Here is a 21,774-nt window from a genome sequence, read left to right on the forward strand (position 1 = left end):
CAGGAAAAGGTGGGAAAAAAGTGGGAAAAGGGGAGGGAAAAGGGCAGGAGTGGGATGGGAAAGGGGCTGGAAAATGGTGGGAAAAGGGGTGGGGAAAAAGGTGAGAAAAGGCAGGAAAAATTTGGGAAAAAGGGGAAAAGGAGCGGGAAAAGGGGTGGGAAAAGGGTGGAGAAAAGCAGGAAAAAAGGTGGAAAAAAGTGGGAAAAGGATGGGAAAAAGAATCGGGAAAAGAGTGGGAAAAAGGTGGGAAAAGGGACAGGAAAGGGGTGGGGAAAAGGCCAACAAAAGTTTGGGAAAAAAAGGTGGGAAAAGGATGGGGAAAAGTGGGAAAAGGGGAGGGAAAAGGGCGGGAAAAGGATGGGGAGAATGGGAATGGGGGGTGGGATTTTTTTGGGAATGGGAATTGTGGGAATGGGATTTTTGGGAATGGTGGGAGTTGTGGGAATGGGATTTGATGGGAATTGTGGGAATGGGATTTATTGGGAATTATGGGAATTGTGGGAATTGTGGGAGTGGGATTTAAGGGATTTACAGGAATTGTGGGGATGGGAATTATGGGAATTGTGGGAATTGTGGGAATGGGGTTTTTGGGAATTGTGGGATTTATGGGAATTGTGGGAATGGGGTTTTTGGGAATTGTGGGATTTATGGGAATTGTGGGAATGGGGTTTTTGGGAATTGTGGGATTTATGGGAATTGTGGGAATGGGATTTTTGGGAATTGTGAGATTGGGATTTATGGGATTTGTGGGAATTGTGGGAATTGTGGGATTTATGGGATTTTCAGGATTTTTGGGAATTGCGGGAATGGGATTTACAGGAATCGTGGGAATGGGATTTACGGGAATTTTGGGAATGGGGTTCTCGGGATTTGTGGGAATGGTGGGAATTGTGGGAATGGGGTTCTCGGGAATTGTGGGAATGGGATTTACGGGATTTGTGGGAATTGTGGGAATTGTGGGAATGGGGTTCTCTGGAATTGTGGGAATGGGATTTATGGGAATTGTGGGATTTATGGGATTTGTGGGATTTTTGGGAATTGTGGGATTTGGGGGAATTGTGGGATTGGTGGGAATTGTGGGAATGGGATTTACAGGAATTATGGGAATGGGATTTACGGGATTTGTGGGATTTGTGGGAATTGTGGGAATGGGATTTGTGGGATTTGGGGGAATTGTGGGAATTGTGGGAATTGTGGGAATGGGATTTACGGGATTTGTGGGATTTGTGGGAATTGTGGGAATGGGATTCTCGGGAATTGTGGGAATGGGATTTATGGGAATTGTGGGATTTATGGGATTTGTGGGATTTTTGGGAATTGTGGGAATGGGATTTTCGGGAATTGTGGGATCCTCCCTCTCCCCCTTCCCTTCCCCCTCTGGAATTTCCCGGGAATTGCGGCCGGGCCGATTCCGGGGATAATTCCCGGCCGGAATTCCGCAGGCTCCGCCTCCGGCTCTGGGCGTTCCCGGGCGTTTCCCGGCGGATCCGGGCGGCTCCGGGCCCCGGATCGCGGACGTGACGGAGCTGCCGCCCTCCAGCCCCGAGGGGTCCCCCGGCCACAGCCCCGGCCACAGGTGCAGCTCCCAAATCCCCAAATCCCGGGAATTCCCGGAAATCCGGGAAATCCCAAAAATCCGGGAAATCCCAAAAAAATCCTGGGAATTCCTGGAATTCTGCTGTTTCCCAAAAATCCCAGGGATTCCCAAAAATCTCATGAATTCCCAAAAAAATCCTGGGAATTCCCCCAAAAATCCTGGGAATTCCTAAAAATCCTGGGAGTTCCCAAAAAATCCTGGGAATTCACAAAAAAATCCTGGGAATTCCTAAAAATTCTGGGAATTTCCAAAAAAATCCTGGGAATTCCCAAAAAATCCTGGGAATTCCCCAAAAATTCTGGGAATTTCCAAAAAAATCCTGGAATTGCCAAAAATTCTGGGAATTTCCAAAAAAATCTGGGAATTCCCCAAAAATCCTGGGAATTTCAAAAAAATCCTGGGAATTCCTAAAAAATCCTGGAAATTCCTAAAAATCCGGGAATTCCTAAAAAATCCTGGGAATTCCCCAAAAATTCTGGGAATTTCCAAAAAAATCCTGGAATTGCCAAAAATTCTGGGAATTTCCAAAAAAATCTGGGAATTCCCAAAAAATCCTGGGAATTTCAAAAAAATCCTGGGAATTCCTAAAAAATCCTGGGAATTCCTAAAAATCCGGGAATTCCTAAAAAATCCTGGGAATTTCTTTAAAAAATCTGGGAATTCCCAAAAAAATCCTGGGAATTCCCAAAAAAATCCTGGGAATTCCCAAAAAATCCTGGGAATTCCCAAAAAAATCCTGGGAATTCCCAAGAATCCTGGAATTCCCAAAAAAATCCTGGGAATTCCCAAAAAAATCCGGGAATTCCCCGAAAATCCTGGGAATTTCAAAAAAATCCTGGGAATTCCCAAAAAATCCTGGAAATTCCTAAAAAAATCTGGGAATTCCCCCAAAAATCCTGGGAATTTCAAAAAAATCCTGGGAATCCCTAAAAAAATCTGGGAATTCCCAAAAAAATCCTGGGAATTCCTGGAATTCTGCTGCTTCTCAAAAATCCCAGGGATTCCCAAAAATCTTGGGAATTCCCCAAAAAATCCTGGGAATTCCCAAAAATCACAGGAAATTCCCAAAAATCCGGGAAATTCACAAAAATCACAGGAAATTTCAAAAAAATCCCAGGAATTCCTGGAATTCTGCTGCTTCCCAAAAATCCCGGCAATTCCCAAAAATCACAGGAATTCCCAAAAATTCAATTCCCAAAAATCCCAGAAATTCTCTAAAAGTCCAATTCCCAAAAATCCAGGAGTTCTCAAAAATCCTCTGTTCCCAAAAATCCCGGGAATTCCTAAAAATCCTGGAAACTCCCAAAAATCCCAAAAATTCCCAAAAAACCCAATTCCTGAAAATCTGAAAAATTCCCCAAAATTCCTCTCCTTCCCAAAAATCCCGGAAATCCCCAAAAATCTGCTGCTTCCAAAGATTCAATTCCAGGAAATCCATTCATTCCCAAAAATCTGGGACTTCCCGGAAATCCAGGAAATTCCCAAAAAACCCCGACTTCCCAAAAATTCCCCATTCCCTGTTCCTGTTTCTCATTCCCGTTTTTCCCATTCCCGATTCCCGTTTTTCCCGTTTCCCATTCCCGTTCCTGTTTCTCATTCCCGTTTTCCTCGTTCCAAATTTTCCCATTTCTCCACTCCCATTCCCGTTTTTCACATTTTTCCCATTCCCAGTTCCCATTTTTCATTCCCGTTTTTCCCAATCCCATTTTTCCCATTCCTGTTTTCCATCCCCATTTTCCCATTTTCCCGCTCCCAATTCCCTTTTTTCCATCCCCATTTTTCCCATTTTTCCCGTTCCCATCCCCCTTTATCCCATTTTTCCCATTCCCAATTCCTGATTTTCCCAATTCCGTTTTGCTCCTTAATTCCCATTTTTTTTCCCATTTTTCCCATTTTTTCCCCATTTTTTTCCCCCATTTTTCCCATTTTTTTCCCCCATTTTTCCCCATTTTTTTCCCCATTTTTTTCCCCCATTTTCCCCATTTTTTCCATTCCCATTTTTCCCGTTATTTTTCCCGTTTTTCCCGCTAATTCCCGCTGTTTTTCCCCCCGGAGCAGCCCCCCCATCCGCATCAAGGAGGAGCCTCCCAGCCCCACCCGGAGCCCGCGGCCGGAGGAGCCCCGGAACTCCGGGAATTCCGGGAATTCCGGGAATTCCGAGACCCCCCTGTCCCCCTCCACCTTCATCGACTCCATCCTGCGGGAAAACGACTCCGGAGCCGCTCCCGGGAATCCCCAATCCCAGGAAAAGTGCCTGAGCCTCGCCTGCCTCGACAAGTGAGCCGCGGGAAAAGCGGGAAAGGGGCGGGGAAAGGCGGAATTCCCGGGGAAAAAAAACGGGATGGGGACGGAATTCCCGGAATTCCCGAGGCCCGCTTTGGGATGGGGACGGAATTCTGGGAATTCTTGAAGCTCGGATCGAGATTGAGATGGAATTCCCAGAATTCCCAAAGCTCAGATTGGGATGGGGCTGGAATTCCCGGAATTCCCCGATCCCGCTTTTCCCGGTGTTCCCGCCCTGATCCCGATTTTCTTCTCCCGTTGTTTTTCCCGGCATTCCCGCTGTCCCGGTCCCATTGTTATTCCCGTTGTTATTCCCGTTGTTTTTCCCATTGTTATTCCCGTTGTTATTCCCGTTGTTATTCCCATTGTTATTCCCATTGTTTTTCCCATTGTTATTCCCATTGTTATTCCCATTGTTATTCCCATTGTTATTCCCGTTGTTTTTCCCGTTGTTATTCTCGTTCCCATTGTTATTCCCGTTGTTATTCCCATTGTTTTTCCCGTTGTTTTTCCCGTTGTTATTCCCGTTGTCATTCCCGCTGTCCTGATCCCATCATTCCCATCATTCCGACTGTTATTCCCATTATTCCCATTGCCATTCCCATTTTTCCTGCTGTTTTTCCCATTTTTTCTCACTGTTCCCATTCCCGTTTTTCCCATTCCCACCATCATTCCCGCTGTTGTCATTCCCGTTTTTCCCGCCGTTCCCGCTGTTATTCCCATTCCCATCATTCCCATTCCCGCTGTTCTCATTCCCGTTGTCATTCCCATTTTTTCCACCCTCATTCCCGCTGCTCTTCCCATTCCCGCCGTCGTCATTCCCATTTTTCCCCGCCGTCATTCCCGTTATTTTTCCCATTGTTTTTCCCATTGTTTTTCCCATTGTTTTTCCCATTGTTTTTTCCAACTGTTCCTGTCATTCCCATTTTTTCCCGCTGTCATTCCCGCTGTCATTCCCATTTTTCCCACTGTCATTCCGGTTGTTTTCCCGGTTGTTTTCCCCGCCGTTCCGATTGTTTTTCTCACTGTTCTCGCCGTCATTCCGGTTGTTTTCCCACTGTTTTTCCCGCTGTCGTTCCGGTTGTTTTCCCGTTGTTTTTCCCGCTGTCATTCCCATTTTTCCCACTGTCATTCCCGTTTTTTTTCCCGCCGTCATTCCTGCTGTTCCCGCCGTCATTCCGGTTGTTTTTCCCGCCATTCCCGCTGTTTTTCCCGCCGTCATTCCCGTTGTTTTCCCGGTTGTTTTTCCCACCATTCCCACTGTTTTTCCCGTTGTCATTCCCATTTTCCTCGCTGTCATTCCGGTTGTTTTCCCGGTTGTTTTTCCCGCCGTTCCCACTGTTTTTCCCGCCGTCATTCCGGTTGTTTTCCCACTGTTTTTCCCACTGTCATTCCGGTTGTTTTCCCGGTTGTTTTTCCCGCCATTCCTGTTGCTTTTCTCACTGTTCTCGCCGTCATTCCTGTTGTTTTCCCGTTGTTTTTCCCACTGTTCCCGCTGTTTTTCCCGCCGTCATTCCCGCTGTTCCCGCCGTCATTCCGGTTGTTTTCCCGGTTGTTTTTCCCGCCGTTCCTCTTGTTTTTCTCACTGTTCTCGGCGTCATTCCGGTTGTTTTTCCCACTGTTTTTCCCACCGTCATTCCCGTTGTTTTCCCGTTGTTTTTCCCACTGTCATTCCCATTTTTCCCGCCGTCATTCCGGTTGTTTTCCTGGTTGTTTTTCCCGCCATTCCCGCTGTTTTTCCTGCCGTCATTCCGGTTGTTTTCCCGTTGTTTTTCCCGCCATTCCGGTTGTTTTTCCTGCCGTCATTCCGGTTGTTTTCCCGTTGTTTTTCCCACTGTCATTCCCATTTTTCCTGCTGTCATTCCCGTTGTTTTCCTTGTTTTTCCCGCCATTCCCATTGTTTTTCCCGCTGTCATTCCCATTTTCCCCGCCATCATTCCGGTTGTTTTTCCTGCCGTCATTCCAATTGTTTTCCCGGTTGTTTTTCCCGCCGTTCCTCTTGTTTTTCTCACTGTTCTCGGCGTCATTCCGGTTGTTTTTCCCACTGTCATTCCCACTCTTTTTCCCGCTGTTCCCGCTGTTTTTCCCGCCGTCATTCCCGTTGTTTTCCCGTTGTTTTTCCCACTGTCATTCCCATTTTTCCTGCCGTCATTCCGGTTGTTTTCCCGGTTGTTTTTCCCGCCATTCCGGTTGTTTTTCCTGCCGTCATTCCGGTTGTTTTCCCGTTGTTTTTCCCACTGTCATTCCCATTTTTCCTGCTGTCATTCCCGTTGTTTTCCTTGTTTTTCCCGCCATTCCCATTGTTTTTCCGGCTGTCATTCCCATTTTCCCCACCATCATTCCGGTTGTTTTTCCCGCCGTCATTCCCGTTGTTCTCCCAGTTGTTTTTCCCGCCGTTCCTGGTTGTTTTTGCCGCCATTCCCGCTGTTTTTCCCGGCGTCATTCCGGTTGTTTTCCCGGTTGTTTTTCCCACCCTTCCCGTTGTTTTTCCCGCTGTCATTCCCATTTTTCCCGCCGTCATTCCGGTTGTTCTCCCGGTTGTTTTTCCCGCCGTCATTCTGGTTGTTTTTCTCGCCGTTCCCGGTTGTTTTTCCCGCCGTCATTCCGGTTGTTTTTCCCGCCGTCATTCCGGTTGTTTTCCCGTTGTTTTTCCCGCTGTTCCCACTGTTTTTCCCGCCGTCATTCCCGTTGTTTTCCCATTGTTTTTCCCACTGTCATTCCCATTTTTCCTGCCGTCATTCCCGTTGTTTTCCTTGTTGTTTTTCCCGCCATTCCCATTGTTTTTCCCGCTGTCATTCCCATTTTCCCCGCCATCATTCCAGTTGTTTTCCCGGTTGTTTTTCCCGCCATCCTGGTTGTTTTTCCCGCCGTCATTCCGGTTGTTTTCCCGGTTGTTTTTCCCGCCATTCCGGTTGTTTTCCCGGTTGTTTTTCCCGCCGTCATTCCGGTTGTTTTTCCCGCCATTCCCGGTTGTTTTTCCCGCCGTTCCGGTTGTTTTTCCCGCCGTCATTCCGGTTGTTTTCCCGGTTGTTTTTCCCACCGTTCCCGGTTGTTTTCCCGCCGTTCCGGTTGTTTTTCCCGCCGTCATTCCGGTTGTTTTCCCAGCAGGGCGGAGCTGAGCGAGCACCTGGACACGATCGACTCCGGCCTGGAGAACCTGCAGGCGCTGCTCAGCACCCACGGCTTCAGCATGGACAGCGCCCTGCTCGACGTGAGCCCCCTTCCCAAATCCCAGGGAATTCCCAAAGAATTCCCAAAATCCCAAAAAAAATCCCCCCAAAAAAAAAATCCCCCAAAGAAATCCGCAAAATTCCCCCAAAATTCCCCCAGAAATCCCCAGAGAAACCCCATCAAATTCCCAAATTCTCCTGCTGAACATGAGCGGCGTTCCCAAATCCCAGGGAATTCCCAAAGAATTCCCAAAATCCAAAAAAAAAAATCCCCCCCAAAAAAATTCCCCCCCAAAAATCCCGCAAAATTCCCCCAAAAATCCCCAAAGAAACCCCATCAAATTCCCAAATTCTCCTGCTGAACATGAGTGGCGTTCCCAAATCCCAGGGAATTCCCAAGGAATTCCCAAAATCCCCGAAAAAAAATCCCCGCTGAATTCCCCCCAAAAAAATTCCCCAAAAAAGCCCCGCAAAATTCCTCCAAAAATTCCCCCAAAAATCCCCAGAGAAACCCCATCAAATTCCCAAATTCTCCTGCTCGATGTGAGCAACATTCCCAAATCCCAAAATCCCGAAATTCCCGAAAAAAATCCCTGCAGAATTCCTAAAAAAAATCCCCAAAAAAATCCCCAAAAAATTCCCAAAAAATTCCCAAAAAAATCCCAAAAAATTCCCCAAAAATTCCCCCCAAAATCCCCACAGAATTCCCAAATTCTCCTGCTCGATGTGAGCGGCGTTCCCAAAATCCCAAATTCCCAAAGAATTCCCAAAATCCTGAAAAAATCCCCCCAAAAAATCCCCCAAAAAATTCCCCCAAAAAATTCCCAAAAAAAATTCCCAAAAAAATTCCCCAAAAATTCCCCAAAAATTCCCACAAAATTTCCCAAAAATCCCCACAGAATTCCCAAATTCTCCTGCTCGACGTGAGCAGCGTTCCCAAATTCCACGGGAGAATTCCCAAAGGAATTCCCAAAATCCCCCCCCCAAAAAATCCCAAAAAAAAATCCTGTAAAATTCCCCAAAACCCCCAAATTTCCCCAAAAAATCCCCAAAGAATCCCAGCCAAATTCCCAAATTTTCCCACTCGACGTGAGGAGAGCAGCATTCCCAAATCCCAGGGAATTAATTCCCAAAGGAATTCCCCAAATCTCTGGAAAATTCCCCAAATCCCAGCAAAATCCCCACAAAATTCCCAAAAATCCCCGAAAAATTCCCCCCAAAAATTCCAAAAAAATCCCAAAAAAACCCCTCAAATTCCCAAATTCTCCCGGTTGACGTGAGCGCCATTCCCAAAGGAATTTTTATGGGATAATTCCCAAGGAATTCCCAAAATCCTCCCAAAAAATCTTCCAAAAAATCTTAGCAAAATTCAAAAAAACTCCAAAAAAATTCCCAAAAAATTCCCAAAAATCCCCACAGAATTCCCCTGCTCAATGTCAGCAGCATTCCCAAATCCCTAAAGGGAGAATTCCCAAAGGAATTCCCAAGGAATTCCCAAAATCCCCCCAAAAAATCTCAGCAAAATTCCCCCCAAAAAAATCCCCTCAGAATTCCCGTAAAATTCCCACAAAATCCCTCAGAATTCCCAAAAAATCCCCAGAGAATCCCGGCCAAATTCCCAAATTCTCCTGCTCGATGTGAGCGCCGTTCCCAAAGGAATTCCCAAAGAATCCCCAAAAAAATTCCTCAAATTCCAAAAAAATTCCCCAAATCCCCAAAAAAATTCCCCAAATCCCCCCCCAAAAATTCCCAATTCCCAAAAAAATTCCCCCAAAATTTCCACCGAATTCCCAAGTTTTCCTGCTCAACGTGAGCAGCATTCCCAAATTCCAGGGAATTCCCAAAGGAATTCTTCAAATCCCCCCAAAAAATCCCAAAATCCCCCCAAAAAATCCCAGCAAAATTCCAGAGAAATTCCCAAAAAAATGCCCCAAAAAAATTCCCAAAAATCCTCAGGGAATTCCCAAAGAATTCCCAAATCCCTGGAAAATCCCAGCAAAATTTCTCCAATAAAAATTCCCACAGAATTCCCAAAAATTCCCACAAAATCCCTGCAGAATTCCCTAAAAATTCCTGCAGAACCCCTGAATTCCTTAAAAATCCCCACAGAATTCCCAAATTCCCCCCAAAATTCCTGCAGGATTCCCAAATTCCCGAATAATTTCTGCAGAATTCCCAAAAAAATTCCCGCAGGATTCCTCAACTCCCAAAGAATTCCCCCAAAATTCCCCCAATTCCTGGGAAATCCCAAATAATTGCTGCAGAATTCCCAAAAAATCCCCACAAAATTCCTGAATTCCAAAAAAAATCCCCACAGAATCCCTGAATTCCCGCAGAATTCCCAAACAATTCCCACAAACTCCCCAAATCCCCCCAAAAAATCCCAAATTCCCACCAAATCCCCACGGAATTCTTGGGAAATCTGTCCTTTTCCCGGGAATTCTGGGTTTTTCCCACCTCCCATTCCCATTTTTCCCGGGAATTCCAGTTTTTTCCCAGGAATTCCAGTTTTTCCTGGGTCCCATTCCCATTTTTCCCAGGAATTCCCATTTTTCCCGGGAATTCCGGCTTTTTCTCGCCTCCCATTCCCGTTTTTCCCTGGAATTCCAGGTTTTTCCCGCCTCCCATTCCCGTTTTTCGCGGGAATTCCGGGTTTTTCCCAGGAATTCCGGGTTTTTCCCAGCTCCCATTCCCATTTTTCCCTGGAATTCTGGGTTTTCCCGGGAATTCTGGCTTTTTCCCGGCTCCCATTCCCGTTTTTCCTGGGAATTCCGGGTTTTTCCCGGGTCCCATTCCCATTTTTCCCAGGAATTCCCATTTTTCCCGGGAATTCCGGCTTTTTCCCGGCTCCCATTCCCATTTTTCCCGGGAATTCCGGGTTTTTCCCGGGTCCCATTCCCATTTTTCCCAGGAATTCCCATTTTTCCTAGGAATTCCGGCTTTTTCCCGGCTCCCATTCCCGTTTTTCCTGGGAATTCCGGGTTTTTCCCGGCTCCCATTCCCATTTTTCCCAGGAATTCCGGGTTTTCCCGGGAATTCCGGCTTTTTCCCGCCTCCCATTCCCGTTTTTCCCGCAGCTCTTCAGCCCTTCCGTGGCGGTTCCGGACGTGACCCTGCCGGACCTGGACAGCAGCTTGGCCAGCGTGAGCTCGGAATTCCGGGAATTCCGTGGGAATTCTGGGGGAAAATTCCAGGAATTCCAGGAAAAAAATCCTGGAATTCCAGGAAAAAAAGAAAATCCCCGCCCCCACGGAGGAAAAATCCCGGATTTTCCCTGGAAAATCCTTGGAATTCCTCAGGAATTTGATCCCAAATCCCATCCCGGCTCCGGGTTTTCCATGGAAAATCTCGGAGGGATTTTTTTGGGATGGATTTTCCCGGTGGAATTCCGGGATTTTGGGGTTTTTTGGGAATAATTTGGGAGATTCCCGGGGTTTCTTTGGGATGTTTTGTGGGAATGTTTCGGTCTCGGAAGGAGAGGGGGGATCCCGGAGCGGCTCCGGAATTCCCGGAATTCCGCGGGATGGGGATGGGGGGTGGGGGTGGGGAGAGGGGGAATCCAGAGGGAAAATCCGGATCAGGATCGGGATTGGGATCGGGATTGGGGCCGGTATCGGGATTGGGATCGGGATGGGGGATTGGAGCCGGGATCGGGATTGGGACTGGGGCTGAGATCGGGATTGGGATTGGGGTCGGGAGCTGGGATCGGCATTGGAGCTGGGATCGGGATTGGGATCGGGATTGGGGCTGGGATCGGGATTGGGATCGGGATTGGGGCTGGGATCGGGATTGGGGCTGGGATCGGGATTGGAGCTGGGATCGGGATTGGGATCGGGATTGGGGCCGGGATCGGGATTGGGATCGGGATTGGGGCTGGGATCGGGATTGGAGCTGGGATCGGGATTGGGATTGGGATCGGGATTGGAGCTGGGATCGGGATTGGGATTGGGATCGGGATTGGAGCTGGGATCGGGATTGGAGCTGGGATCGGGATTGGGATTGGGGTCGGGATTGGAGCCGGGATCGGGATTGGGGCTGGGATCGGGATTGGAGCTGGGATCGGGATTGGGGCCGGGATCGGGATTGGGATCGGGATTGGGGCTGGGATCGGGATTGGGGCTGGGATCGGGATCGGGATTGGGGCTGGGATCGGGATTGGGGCTAGGATCGGGATTGGAGCTGGGATCGGGATTGGAGCTGGGATCAGAACTGGCATTGGGATTGGGATTGGAGCTGGGATCGGGATTGGAGCTGGGATCGGGATTGGGGCCGGGATCGGGATTTGAGTCGGGATCAGAACTGGAATTGGGATCAGGATCGGGATTGGGATTGGAATTGGGATCGGGATTGGGGCTGGGATCGGGATTGGGGCCGGGATTGGGACTGGGGCTGGGATCAGGATTGGGGCTGGAATCGGGATTGGAGCTGGGATCGGGATTGGAGTCAGACTCGGGATTGGGATTGGAATTGGGATCGGGATTGGAACTGGGATCGGGATTGGGGCCGGGATCGGGATCAGAGCTGGGATCAGGATTGGGGTCGGGATCGGGATTGGGGCTGGGATCGGGATCGGAGCTGGGATCAGAACTGGAATTGGGATCAGGATCGGGATCGGGGCCGGGATTTGCTGCGGGATCATTCCCAGTTCTCCAAGCGGCGCCAGCTCCGTCTCATTCCCGGAGTTCTCCTCTCCCGGGGAATTCCTGGGACGAGCAAGGGCCGAGTTTGGGATTTTGGGATTTTTCCCTCTGCTCTGGAGGACCCCGGAGCATTCCCGGCTTTTCCAACCCGTAAAAACCCGGGATAAACGGAACAAATTCCCGAAATTCCCGGAATTCCGGCAGATCCAGGATCTCCTCTCGTCCCAGGAGCAGCAGAAGCCGGCGGAGGCCGAGCCGGGCGCGGGGGATTCCGGTATTCCCAGCGGGAATTTGGGGATCCCTGGGACTCGGGAATGGGGCGGGATCCACCTTGGGAAAATCGGGATCGTCGGGGCCGGGAACGGGGGAGGAACCCAGGAGAGATCCAGGAAAGCGGGAATGGGATCGGGAGCTGGGGACGGGGAGAGGTTCCCGGGATCCTTGGGATTGGGATGGGATCGGGAGTCTTGGGATTGGGATCCTTGGGATTGGGATGGGATTGGGAGTCTTGGGATTGGGATCCTTGGGATTGGGATGGGATTGGGAGTCTTGGGATTGGGATCCTTGGGATTGGGATGGGATTGGGATCCTTGGGATTGGGATCCTTGGGATTGGGAGGAGATGGAATCTTTGGGATTGGAATTGGAATTGGGGTGGGGCCTTTGGGATTGGGATTGGGGTGGGATTGGGATGGGATTGGGATTGGGGTGGGATTGGGATTGGGGTGGGATTGGGATAGGATTGGGGTTGGGGTGGGATTGGGATTGAGATTGGGGTGGGATTGAGATTAGGATTGGGATTGAGATTGGGGTGGGATTGGGATTGGGATTGGGGTGGGATTGGGATTGGGATGGGATTGGGATTGGGGTGGGATTGGGATTGGGGTGGGATTGGGATTGGGATGGGATTGGGATTGGGGTGGGATTGGGATTGGGATTGGGGTGGGATTGGGATTGGGATGGGATTGGGATTGGGGTGGGATTGGGATTGGGATTGGGGTGGGATTGGGATTGGGGTGGGATTGGGATTGGGATTGGGGTGGGATTGGGATTGGGGTGGGATTGGGATTGGGGGTGGGATTGGGATTGGGGTGGGATTGGGATTGGGGTGGGATTGGGATTGGGATGGGATTGGGGTGGGATTGGGATTGGGATTGGGATGGGATTGGGATTGGGATGGGATTGGGATTGGGGTGGGATTGGGATTGGGATTGGGGTGGGATTGGGATTGGGATTGGGGTGGGATTGGGATTGGGATGGGATTGGGATTGGGGTGGGATTGGGATTGGGGTGGGATTGGGATTGGGATTGGGGTGGGATTGGGATTGGGGTGGGATTGGGATTGGGATTGGGGTGGGATTGGGATTGGGGTGGGATTGGGATTGGGGTGGGATTGGGATTGGGATGGGATTGGGGTGGGATTGGGATTGGGATTGGGATGGGATTGGGGTGGGATTTGGATTGGGATTGGGGTGGGATTGGGATTGGGATTGGGGTGGGATTGGGATTGGGGTGGGATTGGGATTGGGATTGGGATTGGGGTGGGATTGGGATTGGGATTGGGGTGGGATTGGGATTGGGATTGGGGTGGGATTGGGGTGGGATTGGGATTGGGGTGGGATTGGGATTGGGATTGGGGTGGGATTGGGATTGGGATTGGGATGGGATTGGGGTGGGATTGGGATTGGGGTGGGATTGGGATTGGGATTGGGGTGGGATTGGGATTGGGATTGGGATTGGGGTGGGATTGGGGTGGGATTGGGATTGAGATTGGGATTGGGATTGGGATTGGGATTGGGTTGGGATTGGGACTGGGATTGGGGTGGGATTGGGATTGGGGTGGGATTGGGATTGGGATTGGGATTGGAATGGAATCCTTGGGATTTGGGTCGCTGGAATTGGGACGAGACCCTTGGGATTGAAATGGGATTGGGATTGAGGTGGGATTGGGATTGGGGTGGGAACCTTTGGGATTTGGATCCGGAATTGGGGATGGGGAGAGGTTCCCGGGATCCGAGGGGTTGGGATCGTTGGGATTGGGATCGTTGGAATCCGTGGGATCGAGATCCATGGGATCGGGATCCACAGGATCGGGATTGGGACTGGGATTGGGATTGCATTCTTGGGATTTGGATTGGGATCCACAGGATCGGGATTGGGACTGAGACTGGGATTGCATTCTTGGGATTGGGATCCACGGGATTGGGGTGGGACTGGGACTGGGATTGCATTCTTGGGATTTGGATTGGGATCCACGGGATTGGGGTGGGATTGGGATTGGGATCCATGGGGTTGGGACTGGAATTGGGATTGGGATCCATGGGATCAGGATTGGGACTGGAATTAGGATTGGGATCGGGATCATTGGGATTGGGGTTGGGATGGGATCCTTGGGATTGGGATCCATGGGATTTGGATTGGGATGGGATTGGGATCAGGCTGGGATCCTTGGGATTGGGATGGGATTGGGATTGGGATTGGGATGGGATCATTGGGATTGAGATTAGGGTGGGATCTGGGATAGATTGGAAGTGCTGTCAGGATTAGCTGAGATTGGGATTGGGATCAGGATTGGGATTAGATCTGTGTTTGGGATCAGGATCAGGATTAGATCTGTGTTTGGGATCGGGATTGGCATTGGATTTGGGATTGGGATTGGGGTTGGATTTGGGATTGGGATTGGATTTGTGTTTGGGATCGGGATTGGGATTGGGATGGGGTGGGAGCTCCTTTCCCATCCGGTGTCCTGGAATTCCGGCCTGGAGCTGGGCTCATCCCCATCCCAGACGTTCCCAAACGTTCCCTGCCCATCCCAGACATTCCCAAACATTCCCTGCCCGTTCCAGACATTCCCTGCCCATCCCAAACATTCCTTACAGCCGTTTTTCCTGCTGAGTTATCCCAATCCCATCAATCCCAATCCCATCATTCCCAATCCCATCAATCCCAATCCCATCGTTCCCAATCCCAATCCCCCAATCCCAAATTCCCATTCCCAATTTCCCAAACCCCCAATCCCAAATTCCCAATCCCATCATTCCCATTCCCATCATTCCCATCCCCATCAATCCCAATCCCAAATCCCCATTCCCAATCCCCCATTTCCAATCCCAAATCCCCAATCCCAAATCCCCATTCCCAAATCCCCAATCCCAATCCCAACTTCCAAATCCCAAATTCCCAATCCCACATTCCCAGCTTTCCCGGCGTTCCCGTTTTTCCCCAGGGAAGCAGAGGCTTTGTCCCAATCCCAAATTTCTCCATTCCAAATCCCCCAATCCCCCATTCCCAATCCCAAATTCCCCCAATCCCCCAATCCCAAATCCCCAATCCCAATTTCCCATTCCCAGATCCCCAATCCCATCATTCCCATTCCCAAATCCCCAATCCCAATCCCAAATTCCCAATCCCAAATCCCCAATCCCAATCCCAAATTCCCATTCCCAAATCCCCAATCCCAATCCCAATTTCCCATTCCCAATTTCCCAAATTCCCATTCCCAAATCCCAAGTTCCCAATCCCATTCCCAGCTTTCCCAGAGTTTCCGTTTTTCCCCAGGGAAGCAACGGCTTCATCCCAATCCCAAATTCCCATTCCCAAATCCCCAATCCCAATCCCCCATTCCCATTCCCAAATCCCAATTTCCCAATCCCAATTTCCCAATCCCAATTTCCCAATCCCAATTTCCCAAATCCCCAATCCCGGCATTCCCAGCTTTCCCAGCATTCCCGTTTTTCCCCAGGGAAGCAGCGGCTTCATCCCAATCCCAATTTCCCAATCCCCAATCCCAAATCCCCAATCCCCAATCCCAATCCCAAATTCCCAATCCCCAATCCGCAATCCCAATTTCCCAATTTCCCCAACCCCCAATCCCAGCTTTCCCGGCATTCCCAGCTTTCCCAGCGTTCCCGTTTTTCCCCAGGGAAGCAGCGGCTTCATCCCAGTCCAAATTTCCCAATCCCAAATTCCCAATCCCAAATCCCCAATCCCAATCCCCCATTCCCAATCCCAAATTCCCATTCCCAAATCCCCAGTCCCAAATTCCCATTCTCAAATCCCCAATCCCCAATCCCAATCCCCCATTCCCAATCCCCAATCCCAAATCCCCAATCCCAATCCAAATTTCCCAATCCAAATTTCCCAATCCCAATTTCCCAAACCCCCAATCCCAGCTTTCCCGGCGTTCCCGTTTTTCCCCAGGGAAGCAGCGGCTTCATCCCAATCCCAAATCCCCAATCCCAATCCCAAATTCCCATTCCCAAATCCCCAATCCCAAATCCCCAATCCCAATTTCCCAATCCCAGATCCCCAATCCCAGATCCCCAATCCCAATCCCAATTTCCCAATCCCAAATTCCCAAATCCCACATTCCCAGCTTTCCCGGCGTTCCCGTTTCTCCCCAGGGAAGCAGTGGCTTCATCCCAATCCCGAATTCCCGTTCCCAAATCCCAATTTCCCAATCCCAATTTCCCAATCCCAAATTCCCAAATCCCCAATCCCGGCATTCCCAGCTTTCCCGGCGTTCCCGTTTTTCCCCAGGGAAGCAGCGGCTTCATCCCAATCCCAAATTCCCAATCCCCAATCCCAAATCCCCAATCCCCAATCCCAATCCCAAATTCCCAATCCCCAATCCGCAATCCCAATTTCCCAATTTCCCCAACCCCCAATCCCAGCTTTCCCGGCATTCCCAGCTTTCCCAGCGTTCCCGTTTTTCCCCAGGGAAGCAGCGGCTTCATCCCAGTCCAAATTTCCCAATCCCAAATTCCCAATCCCAAATCCCCAATCCCAATTTCCCAATCCCAGCTTTCCCGGCATTCCCAGCTTTCCCGGCGTTCCCGTTTTTCCCCAGGGAAGCAGTTGGTTCCCTGCACGGTCCAGCCCCTTTTCCTGGTGGATTCCAGCGCCGTCGACGTCGGATCCGGGGACCTTCCCATCTTTTTCGAGCTGGGGGAGGGGCCCTGCTTCCCGGACGGGGACGAGTATCCCGAGGAGTATCCCGAGGAGTATCCCGAGGAGTATCCCGAGGAGTATCCCGAGGATCCCGCGCTGCTCCCGCAGCCGCCCACGCCCCGCGACCCGGCCGTCTCCTAAAGGGAAAAAACCCGGGGTCGAGGACAAGGGATTGGATCCCCGGGAGGAAAAAAAACCAAAAATCCCGGGAAAAAGAGGATTCCCGGGAAAAAAATATCCTGGGGAAAAAAAAATCCTGGGGAAAAAAAAGGATTCCCGGGAAAAGAAAGGATTTGGGGAAAGGATTCCCGGGAAAAGGGAAGGAAGCTTCGCACAAAATCCCGGAGGCGCCGCTCTCCCGGCTGGGAATTCCGGGGGATCTTGGAGAGTCACGAGGGGTTCCGGAGGGTTCCGGGAAATCCTGGAGGTTTCCGGAACGTTCTGGGGCGTTCCAGAGGATCCCAGGAAGCCCTGGAGGGTCCTGGAAAATTCCAGAGGATCCCAGGAAGTCCTGGAGGGTCCTGGAGGATCCCAGGAAATCCTGGAGGGTCCTGGAGGATTCCGGAGGATCCCAGGATGTCACGAGGGATTCCGGAGGATTCCGGGAAGTCCTGGAGGATTCCAGAACGTTCTGGGGCGTTCCAGAGGATCCCAGAAAATCCTGGAGGATCCCAGAGGATCCCAGAAAATCCTGGAGGGTCCCAGAGGATTCCAGAAAATCCTGGAGGGTCCTGGAGGATCCCAGAAAATCCTGGAGGATTCCGGAACGTTCTGGGGCGTTCCAGAGGATCCCAGAAAATCCTGGAGCATTCCAGAAGATCCCAGAAAATCCTGGAGGATCCCAGAGGATTCCAGAAAATTCTGGAGGGTCCTGGAGGATTCCAGAGGATCCCAGAAAATCCTGGAGGATTCCGGAACGTTCTGGGGGGTTCCAGAGGATCCTGGAAAATCCCAGAGAATCCCAGAGCATCAGAAGGGATTCCAGGGGATCCCAGAAAATCCTGGAGAATTCCAGAACATCCCAGAAAATTCCAGAGGGTCCCAGAGGATTCCAGAGGGTCCTGGATGATCCCAGAGGATCCCTCAGTTCCCGAGGCATTCCCAAATCCCGGGATATCCCGGAAAACCCGGAATGCGGCGGGATCCTGAAATCCACGGGAGGCGGAAATCCCGGGAATTCCGGCCCCCAATTCCGGCGGGATCTCGGAATTCCATCCCGGAATTCCACAGCATCCCAAACCCGGCCAGCGCCGCGGGGATTCCCGAAATTCCTGGGGATCCCAAAAATTCCTGGGGATCCCAAAAATCCAAAGGGATCCCAGAAATCCGGTGGGATCGCAGCTCCTGCTCCGGGCGCTCCCGGGTTTTATTCCTTGGTTCCCTCTGTGGGGGAATCCCCCTGGAATTCCAGGAGAATCCAGCAGGAATTCCAGGGGGAATCCCACCGGAATTCCAGGGGATTCCCATTGGAATTTCAGGGGGATCCTGCAGGAATTCCAGAGGAATCCCAGGAAAACCTTGTTGGAGTTCCAGGGGAATCCTGCGGGAATTCCGGGAGAATCCCACGGCAATTTTGAGGGAATTCCGGCAAAATTTTTGTGGGGAATCCCCCTGGAATTGTGGGAAAATCCCACTGGAATTTTGGGAGAATCTTGGTGGAATTCCAGAGAAACCTCACTGGAATTCCGGAGGAATCCCGCTGGAATTTTTGCTGGAATTCCGCGCGCTCCCGGCTCGGTTCTCCCGGATTTTCCGGTTCCGCTCCGGGATTTATTCCCAGATTTTGGGATTGGGAACGGAGCTCAGGATTTTTCCACGGGAGAAGGACCCAGATCCCAGGCGGGAACGAGATGGAATTCCCGACGGGAACCGGATCCGGATTCCGGACGGGAACGGCGCGGTCCCGCGTGGGGACGCCAGAATTCCATGCGGGAATGCCGAGATCCAGCGGGAACGTGTCAGAATTCCGTGCCGGAATGTCGGGATTTCGTGCGGGAACCCCGGAATTCCGCGTGGAAATGTCGGGATCCCGCGCGGGAAGGTCAAAATTCCACGTGGGAATGCGGGGATCCAGCGGGAATGTGTCGGAATTCCATGCGGGAATGTCGGGATCCAATGGGAATATCAAGATCCCGCGTGGGAACACCGGAATTCCAGGCGGGAATGTCGGGATCTTGTGCGGGAATGACGGAATTCCACATGGGAACGACGGAATTCCACGTGGGAAGGTTGGAATTCCGCGTGGGAAGGTTGGAATTCCGCGTGGGAAGGTTGGAATTCCGCGTGGGAATGTTGGGATTGGGCAGGAATGTGTCAGAATTCCAGGTGGGAATGTCCAGATCCCGTGTGGGAACGTCAGAATTCCAGGTGGGAATGTTGGGATCCGGCGTGGGAACATCAGAATTCCATCTGGGAATGTCGGGATCCCGTGTGGGAACGTCAGAATTCCATCTGGGAATGTCGGGATCCTGTGGGAACGTCAGAATTCCATCTGGGAATGTCGGGATCCGGCGTGGGAACGTCAGAATTCCATCTGGGAACGTTGGGATCCCGTGCGAGAACGTCGAAATTCCACGTGGGAATGTGGGGATCCGGCGGGAATCTGTCGGAATCCCGCGTGGGAACGTCGGGATCCAGCGGGAACGCGTCGGAATTCCACGTGGGAACGTCGGGATCCAATGGGAATATCAAGATCCCGCGTGGGAACATCGGAATTCCACGTGGGAATGTCGGGATCTGGTGGGAATGCTGGGATCCCGTGTGGGAGTGTCGGGACTTTGTGGGAACATCAGAATTCCATGCGGGAATGTTGGGATCCGGCGGGAACATCAGGGTCTGGTGGGAATGTGTCAGAATTCCACGTGGGAATGTCGGATCCAATGGGAATATCAAGATCCCGCGTGGGAACATCGGAATTCCATGTGGGAATGTCGGGATCTGGTGGGAACGCGTCGGAATTCCATGTGGGAATGTCGAAATTCCACGTGGGAACATCGGGATCCGGCGGGAATGTTGGGATCCAGCAGGAACATCGGGATCCAGTGGGAATGTCGGGATCCTGCAGGAACATCGGGATCCAGCAGGAACTTCGGGATGCAGCGGGAATGTCGGGATCCGGCGGGAACGTCGGGATCCGGCGGGAATCTGTTGGGATCCGGCGGGAATCTGTCGGGATCTGGTGGGAATCTGTCGGGATCTGGCGGGAATCTGTCGGGATCCGGCGGGAATCTGTCGGGATCCGGCGGGACCCCGCGCTCTCCGGGCAGAGAATCCCGATAAAATCTTGGCTCTGCCGCTTCCGGCCTGATCCCTGATCCCGGGGGGGTGGGGAGGGGATCCGGGAACGGGAACTGGGATCTGGGAACTGAGATCCGGGATTTGGGATCTGGGAACTGGGAATTGGGATCTGGGAACTGAGATCCGGGATTTGGGATCAGGACACAGGAATTGGGATCCAGGGTTGGGAACTGGGATCTGGGCCCCGGAACTGGACCCGGGTGTGGGAATTGGGATCCAATCCCCAAAATTGGGATTTGGGGGTCAGGAATTGGGATCCGGGATCAGGAATTGGGATCTGGGGTTGGGAACTGGGATCCAGGATCGGGAATTGGGATCTGGGGTCAGGAATTGGGATCCGGGATCAGGAACTGGGATCCGGGATCAGGAATTGGGATCCGGGATCAGGAATTGGGATCCGGGATCAGGAATTGGGATCCAGGATCAGGAATTGGGATCCGGGCACGGGAACTGGGATCCGGGATCAGGAATTGGGATCCAGGGTCAGGAATTGGGATCCAGGATCAGGAATTGGGATCCGGGGTCAGGAATTGGGATCCGGGATCAGGAATTGGGATCCAGGATCAGGAATTGGGATCCGGGATCAGGAATTGGGATCCGGGGTCGGGAATTGGGATCCAGGGTCAGGAATTGGGATCCGGGGTCGGGAATTGGGATCCGGGATCAGGAATTGGGATCCAGGGTCAGGAATTGGGATCCAGGATCGGGAACTGGGATCCAGGATCGGGAATTGGGATCCGGGCACGGGAGATCCGCAGGGATTTGGGGATCCGGGATCCATCCCCGGGAATCCCTGGGAATGTCCCTCCTGCCCCTCCCCCCCCGGGATCTCCCGGCTGGGATCGGGCGGATCCCGGCCCGGGGGGGGAGGGGAGGGGAGGGACGAGCCCGGATCGGGCCGGGATGGATCCGGGGGAAGCTCGGATCGGGCCCCCCCCCCGTGTCCCCAAATGTCCCCAAAAGCTCCCCGGTGTCCCCAAATGTCCCCTCAGTGTTCCCAAATGTCCCCCTGGTGTCCCCAAATGTCCCCCCGGTGTCCCCAAATGTCCCCCCGGTGTCCCCAAATGTCCCCTCAGTGTTCCCAAATGTCCCCTCAGTGTCCCCAAATGTCCCCCCGGTGTCCCCAAATGTTCCCCCGGTGTCCCCAAATGTCCCCCCGGTGTCCCCAAATGTCCCCTCAGTGTCCCCAAATGTCCCCCCGGTGTCCCCAAATGTTCCCCCGGTGTCCCCAAATGTCCCCCCGGTGTCCCCAAATGTCCCCTCAGTGTTCCCAAATGTCCCCTCGGTGTCCCCAAATGTCCCCTCAGTGTCCCCAAATGTCCCCCTGGTGTCCCCAAATGTCCCCTCGGTGTCCCCAAAAGCTCCCCGGTGTCCCCAAATGTTCTCTTGGTGACCCCAAATGTCCCCCCGGTGTCCCCAAATGTCCCCTCAGTGTCCCCAAATGTCCCCCCGGTGTCCCCAAATGTCCCCCCGGTGTCCCCAAATGTTCCCCCGGTGTCCCCAAATGTCCCCCCGGTGTCCCCAAAAGCTCCCCGGTGTCCCCAAATGTTCCCTCGGTGTCCCCAAATGTCCCCCCGGTGTCCCCAAATATCCCCCCGGTGTCCCCAAATGTCCCCTCAGTGTCCCCAAATGTCCCCAAAAGCTCCCCCAGTGACCCCAAATGTCCCCTCGGTGTCCCCAAATGTTCTCTTGGTGACCCCAAATATCCCCTCGCTGTCCCCAAATGTCCCCCTGGTGTCCCCAAATGTCCCCCGGTGTCCCCAAATGTTCCCAAAAGCTCCCCCAGTGACCCCAAATGTCCCCCCAGTGTCCCCAAATGTCCCCACGTGTCCCCCTAG

General features: G+C 52.0%; 2 protein-coding genes across 3 annotated transcripts in view; both read left to right on the plus strand.

The window, feature by feature from the left end:
• HSF1 (heat shock transcription factor 1) overlaps positions 1–17,213 on the plus strand; it is a 39,583-nt gene extending 22,370 nt beyond the window's left edge. The window contains exons 8-13 of one of the 2 annotated variants that reach the window (XM_086875908.1): positions 1,443–1,576; positions 3,656–3,874; positions 6,989–7,091; positions 10,128–10,193; positions 11,895–11,964; positions 16,539–17,213. In XM_086875908.1, coding sequence (XP_086732034.1) covers positions 1,443–1,576; positions 3,656–3,874; positions 6,989–7,091; positions 10,128–10,193; positions 11,895–11,964; positions 16,539–16,780 — 834 coding nt within the window. In that variant the 3' untranslated portion in view covers positions 16,781–17,213. Of the gene's footprint in view, positions 1–1,442; positions 1,577–3,655; positions 3,875–6,985; positions 7,092–10,127; positions 10,194–11,894; positions 11,965–16,538 lie in introns of both variants that reach the window. The other variant, XM_086875915.1, reaches the window with a different exon arrangement.
• A 1,004-nt stretch (positions 17,214–18,217) lies between these two features.
• On the plus strand, positions 18,218–19,953 carry LOC111945940 (uncharacterized). The gene has a single exon (XM_086879436.1). It carries the CDS (start codon positions 18,490–18,492, stop codon positions 19,951–19,953), a length of 1,464 nt encoding a protein of 487 aa, XP_086735562.1. The 5' UTR covers positions 18,218–18,489.
• Positions 19,954–21,774: the final 1,821 nt, after the last annotated feature.

This window comes from Cyanistes caeruleus, chromosome 1 (assembly GCF_971803275.1).
Source record: "Cyanistes caeruleus chromosome 1, bCyaCae1.hap1.1, whole genome shotgun sequence".
Taxonomy (NCBI): Eukaryota; Metazoa; Chordata; class Aves; order Passeriformes; family Paridae; genus Cyanistes; species Cyanistes caeruleus.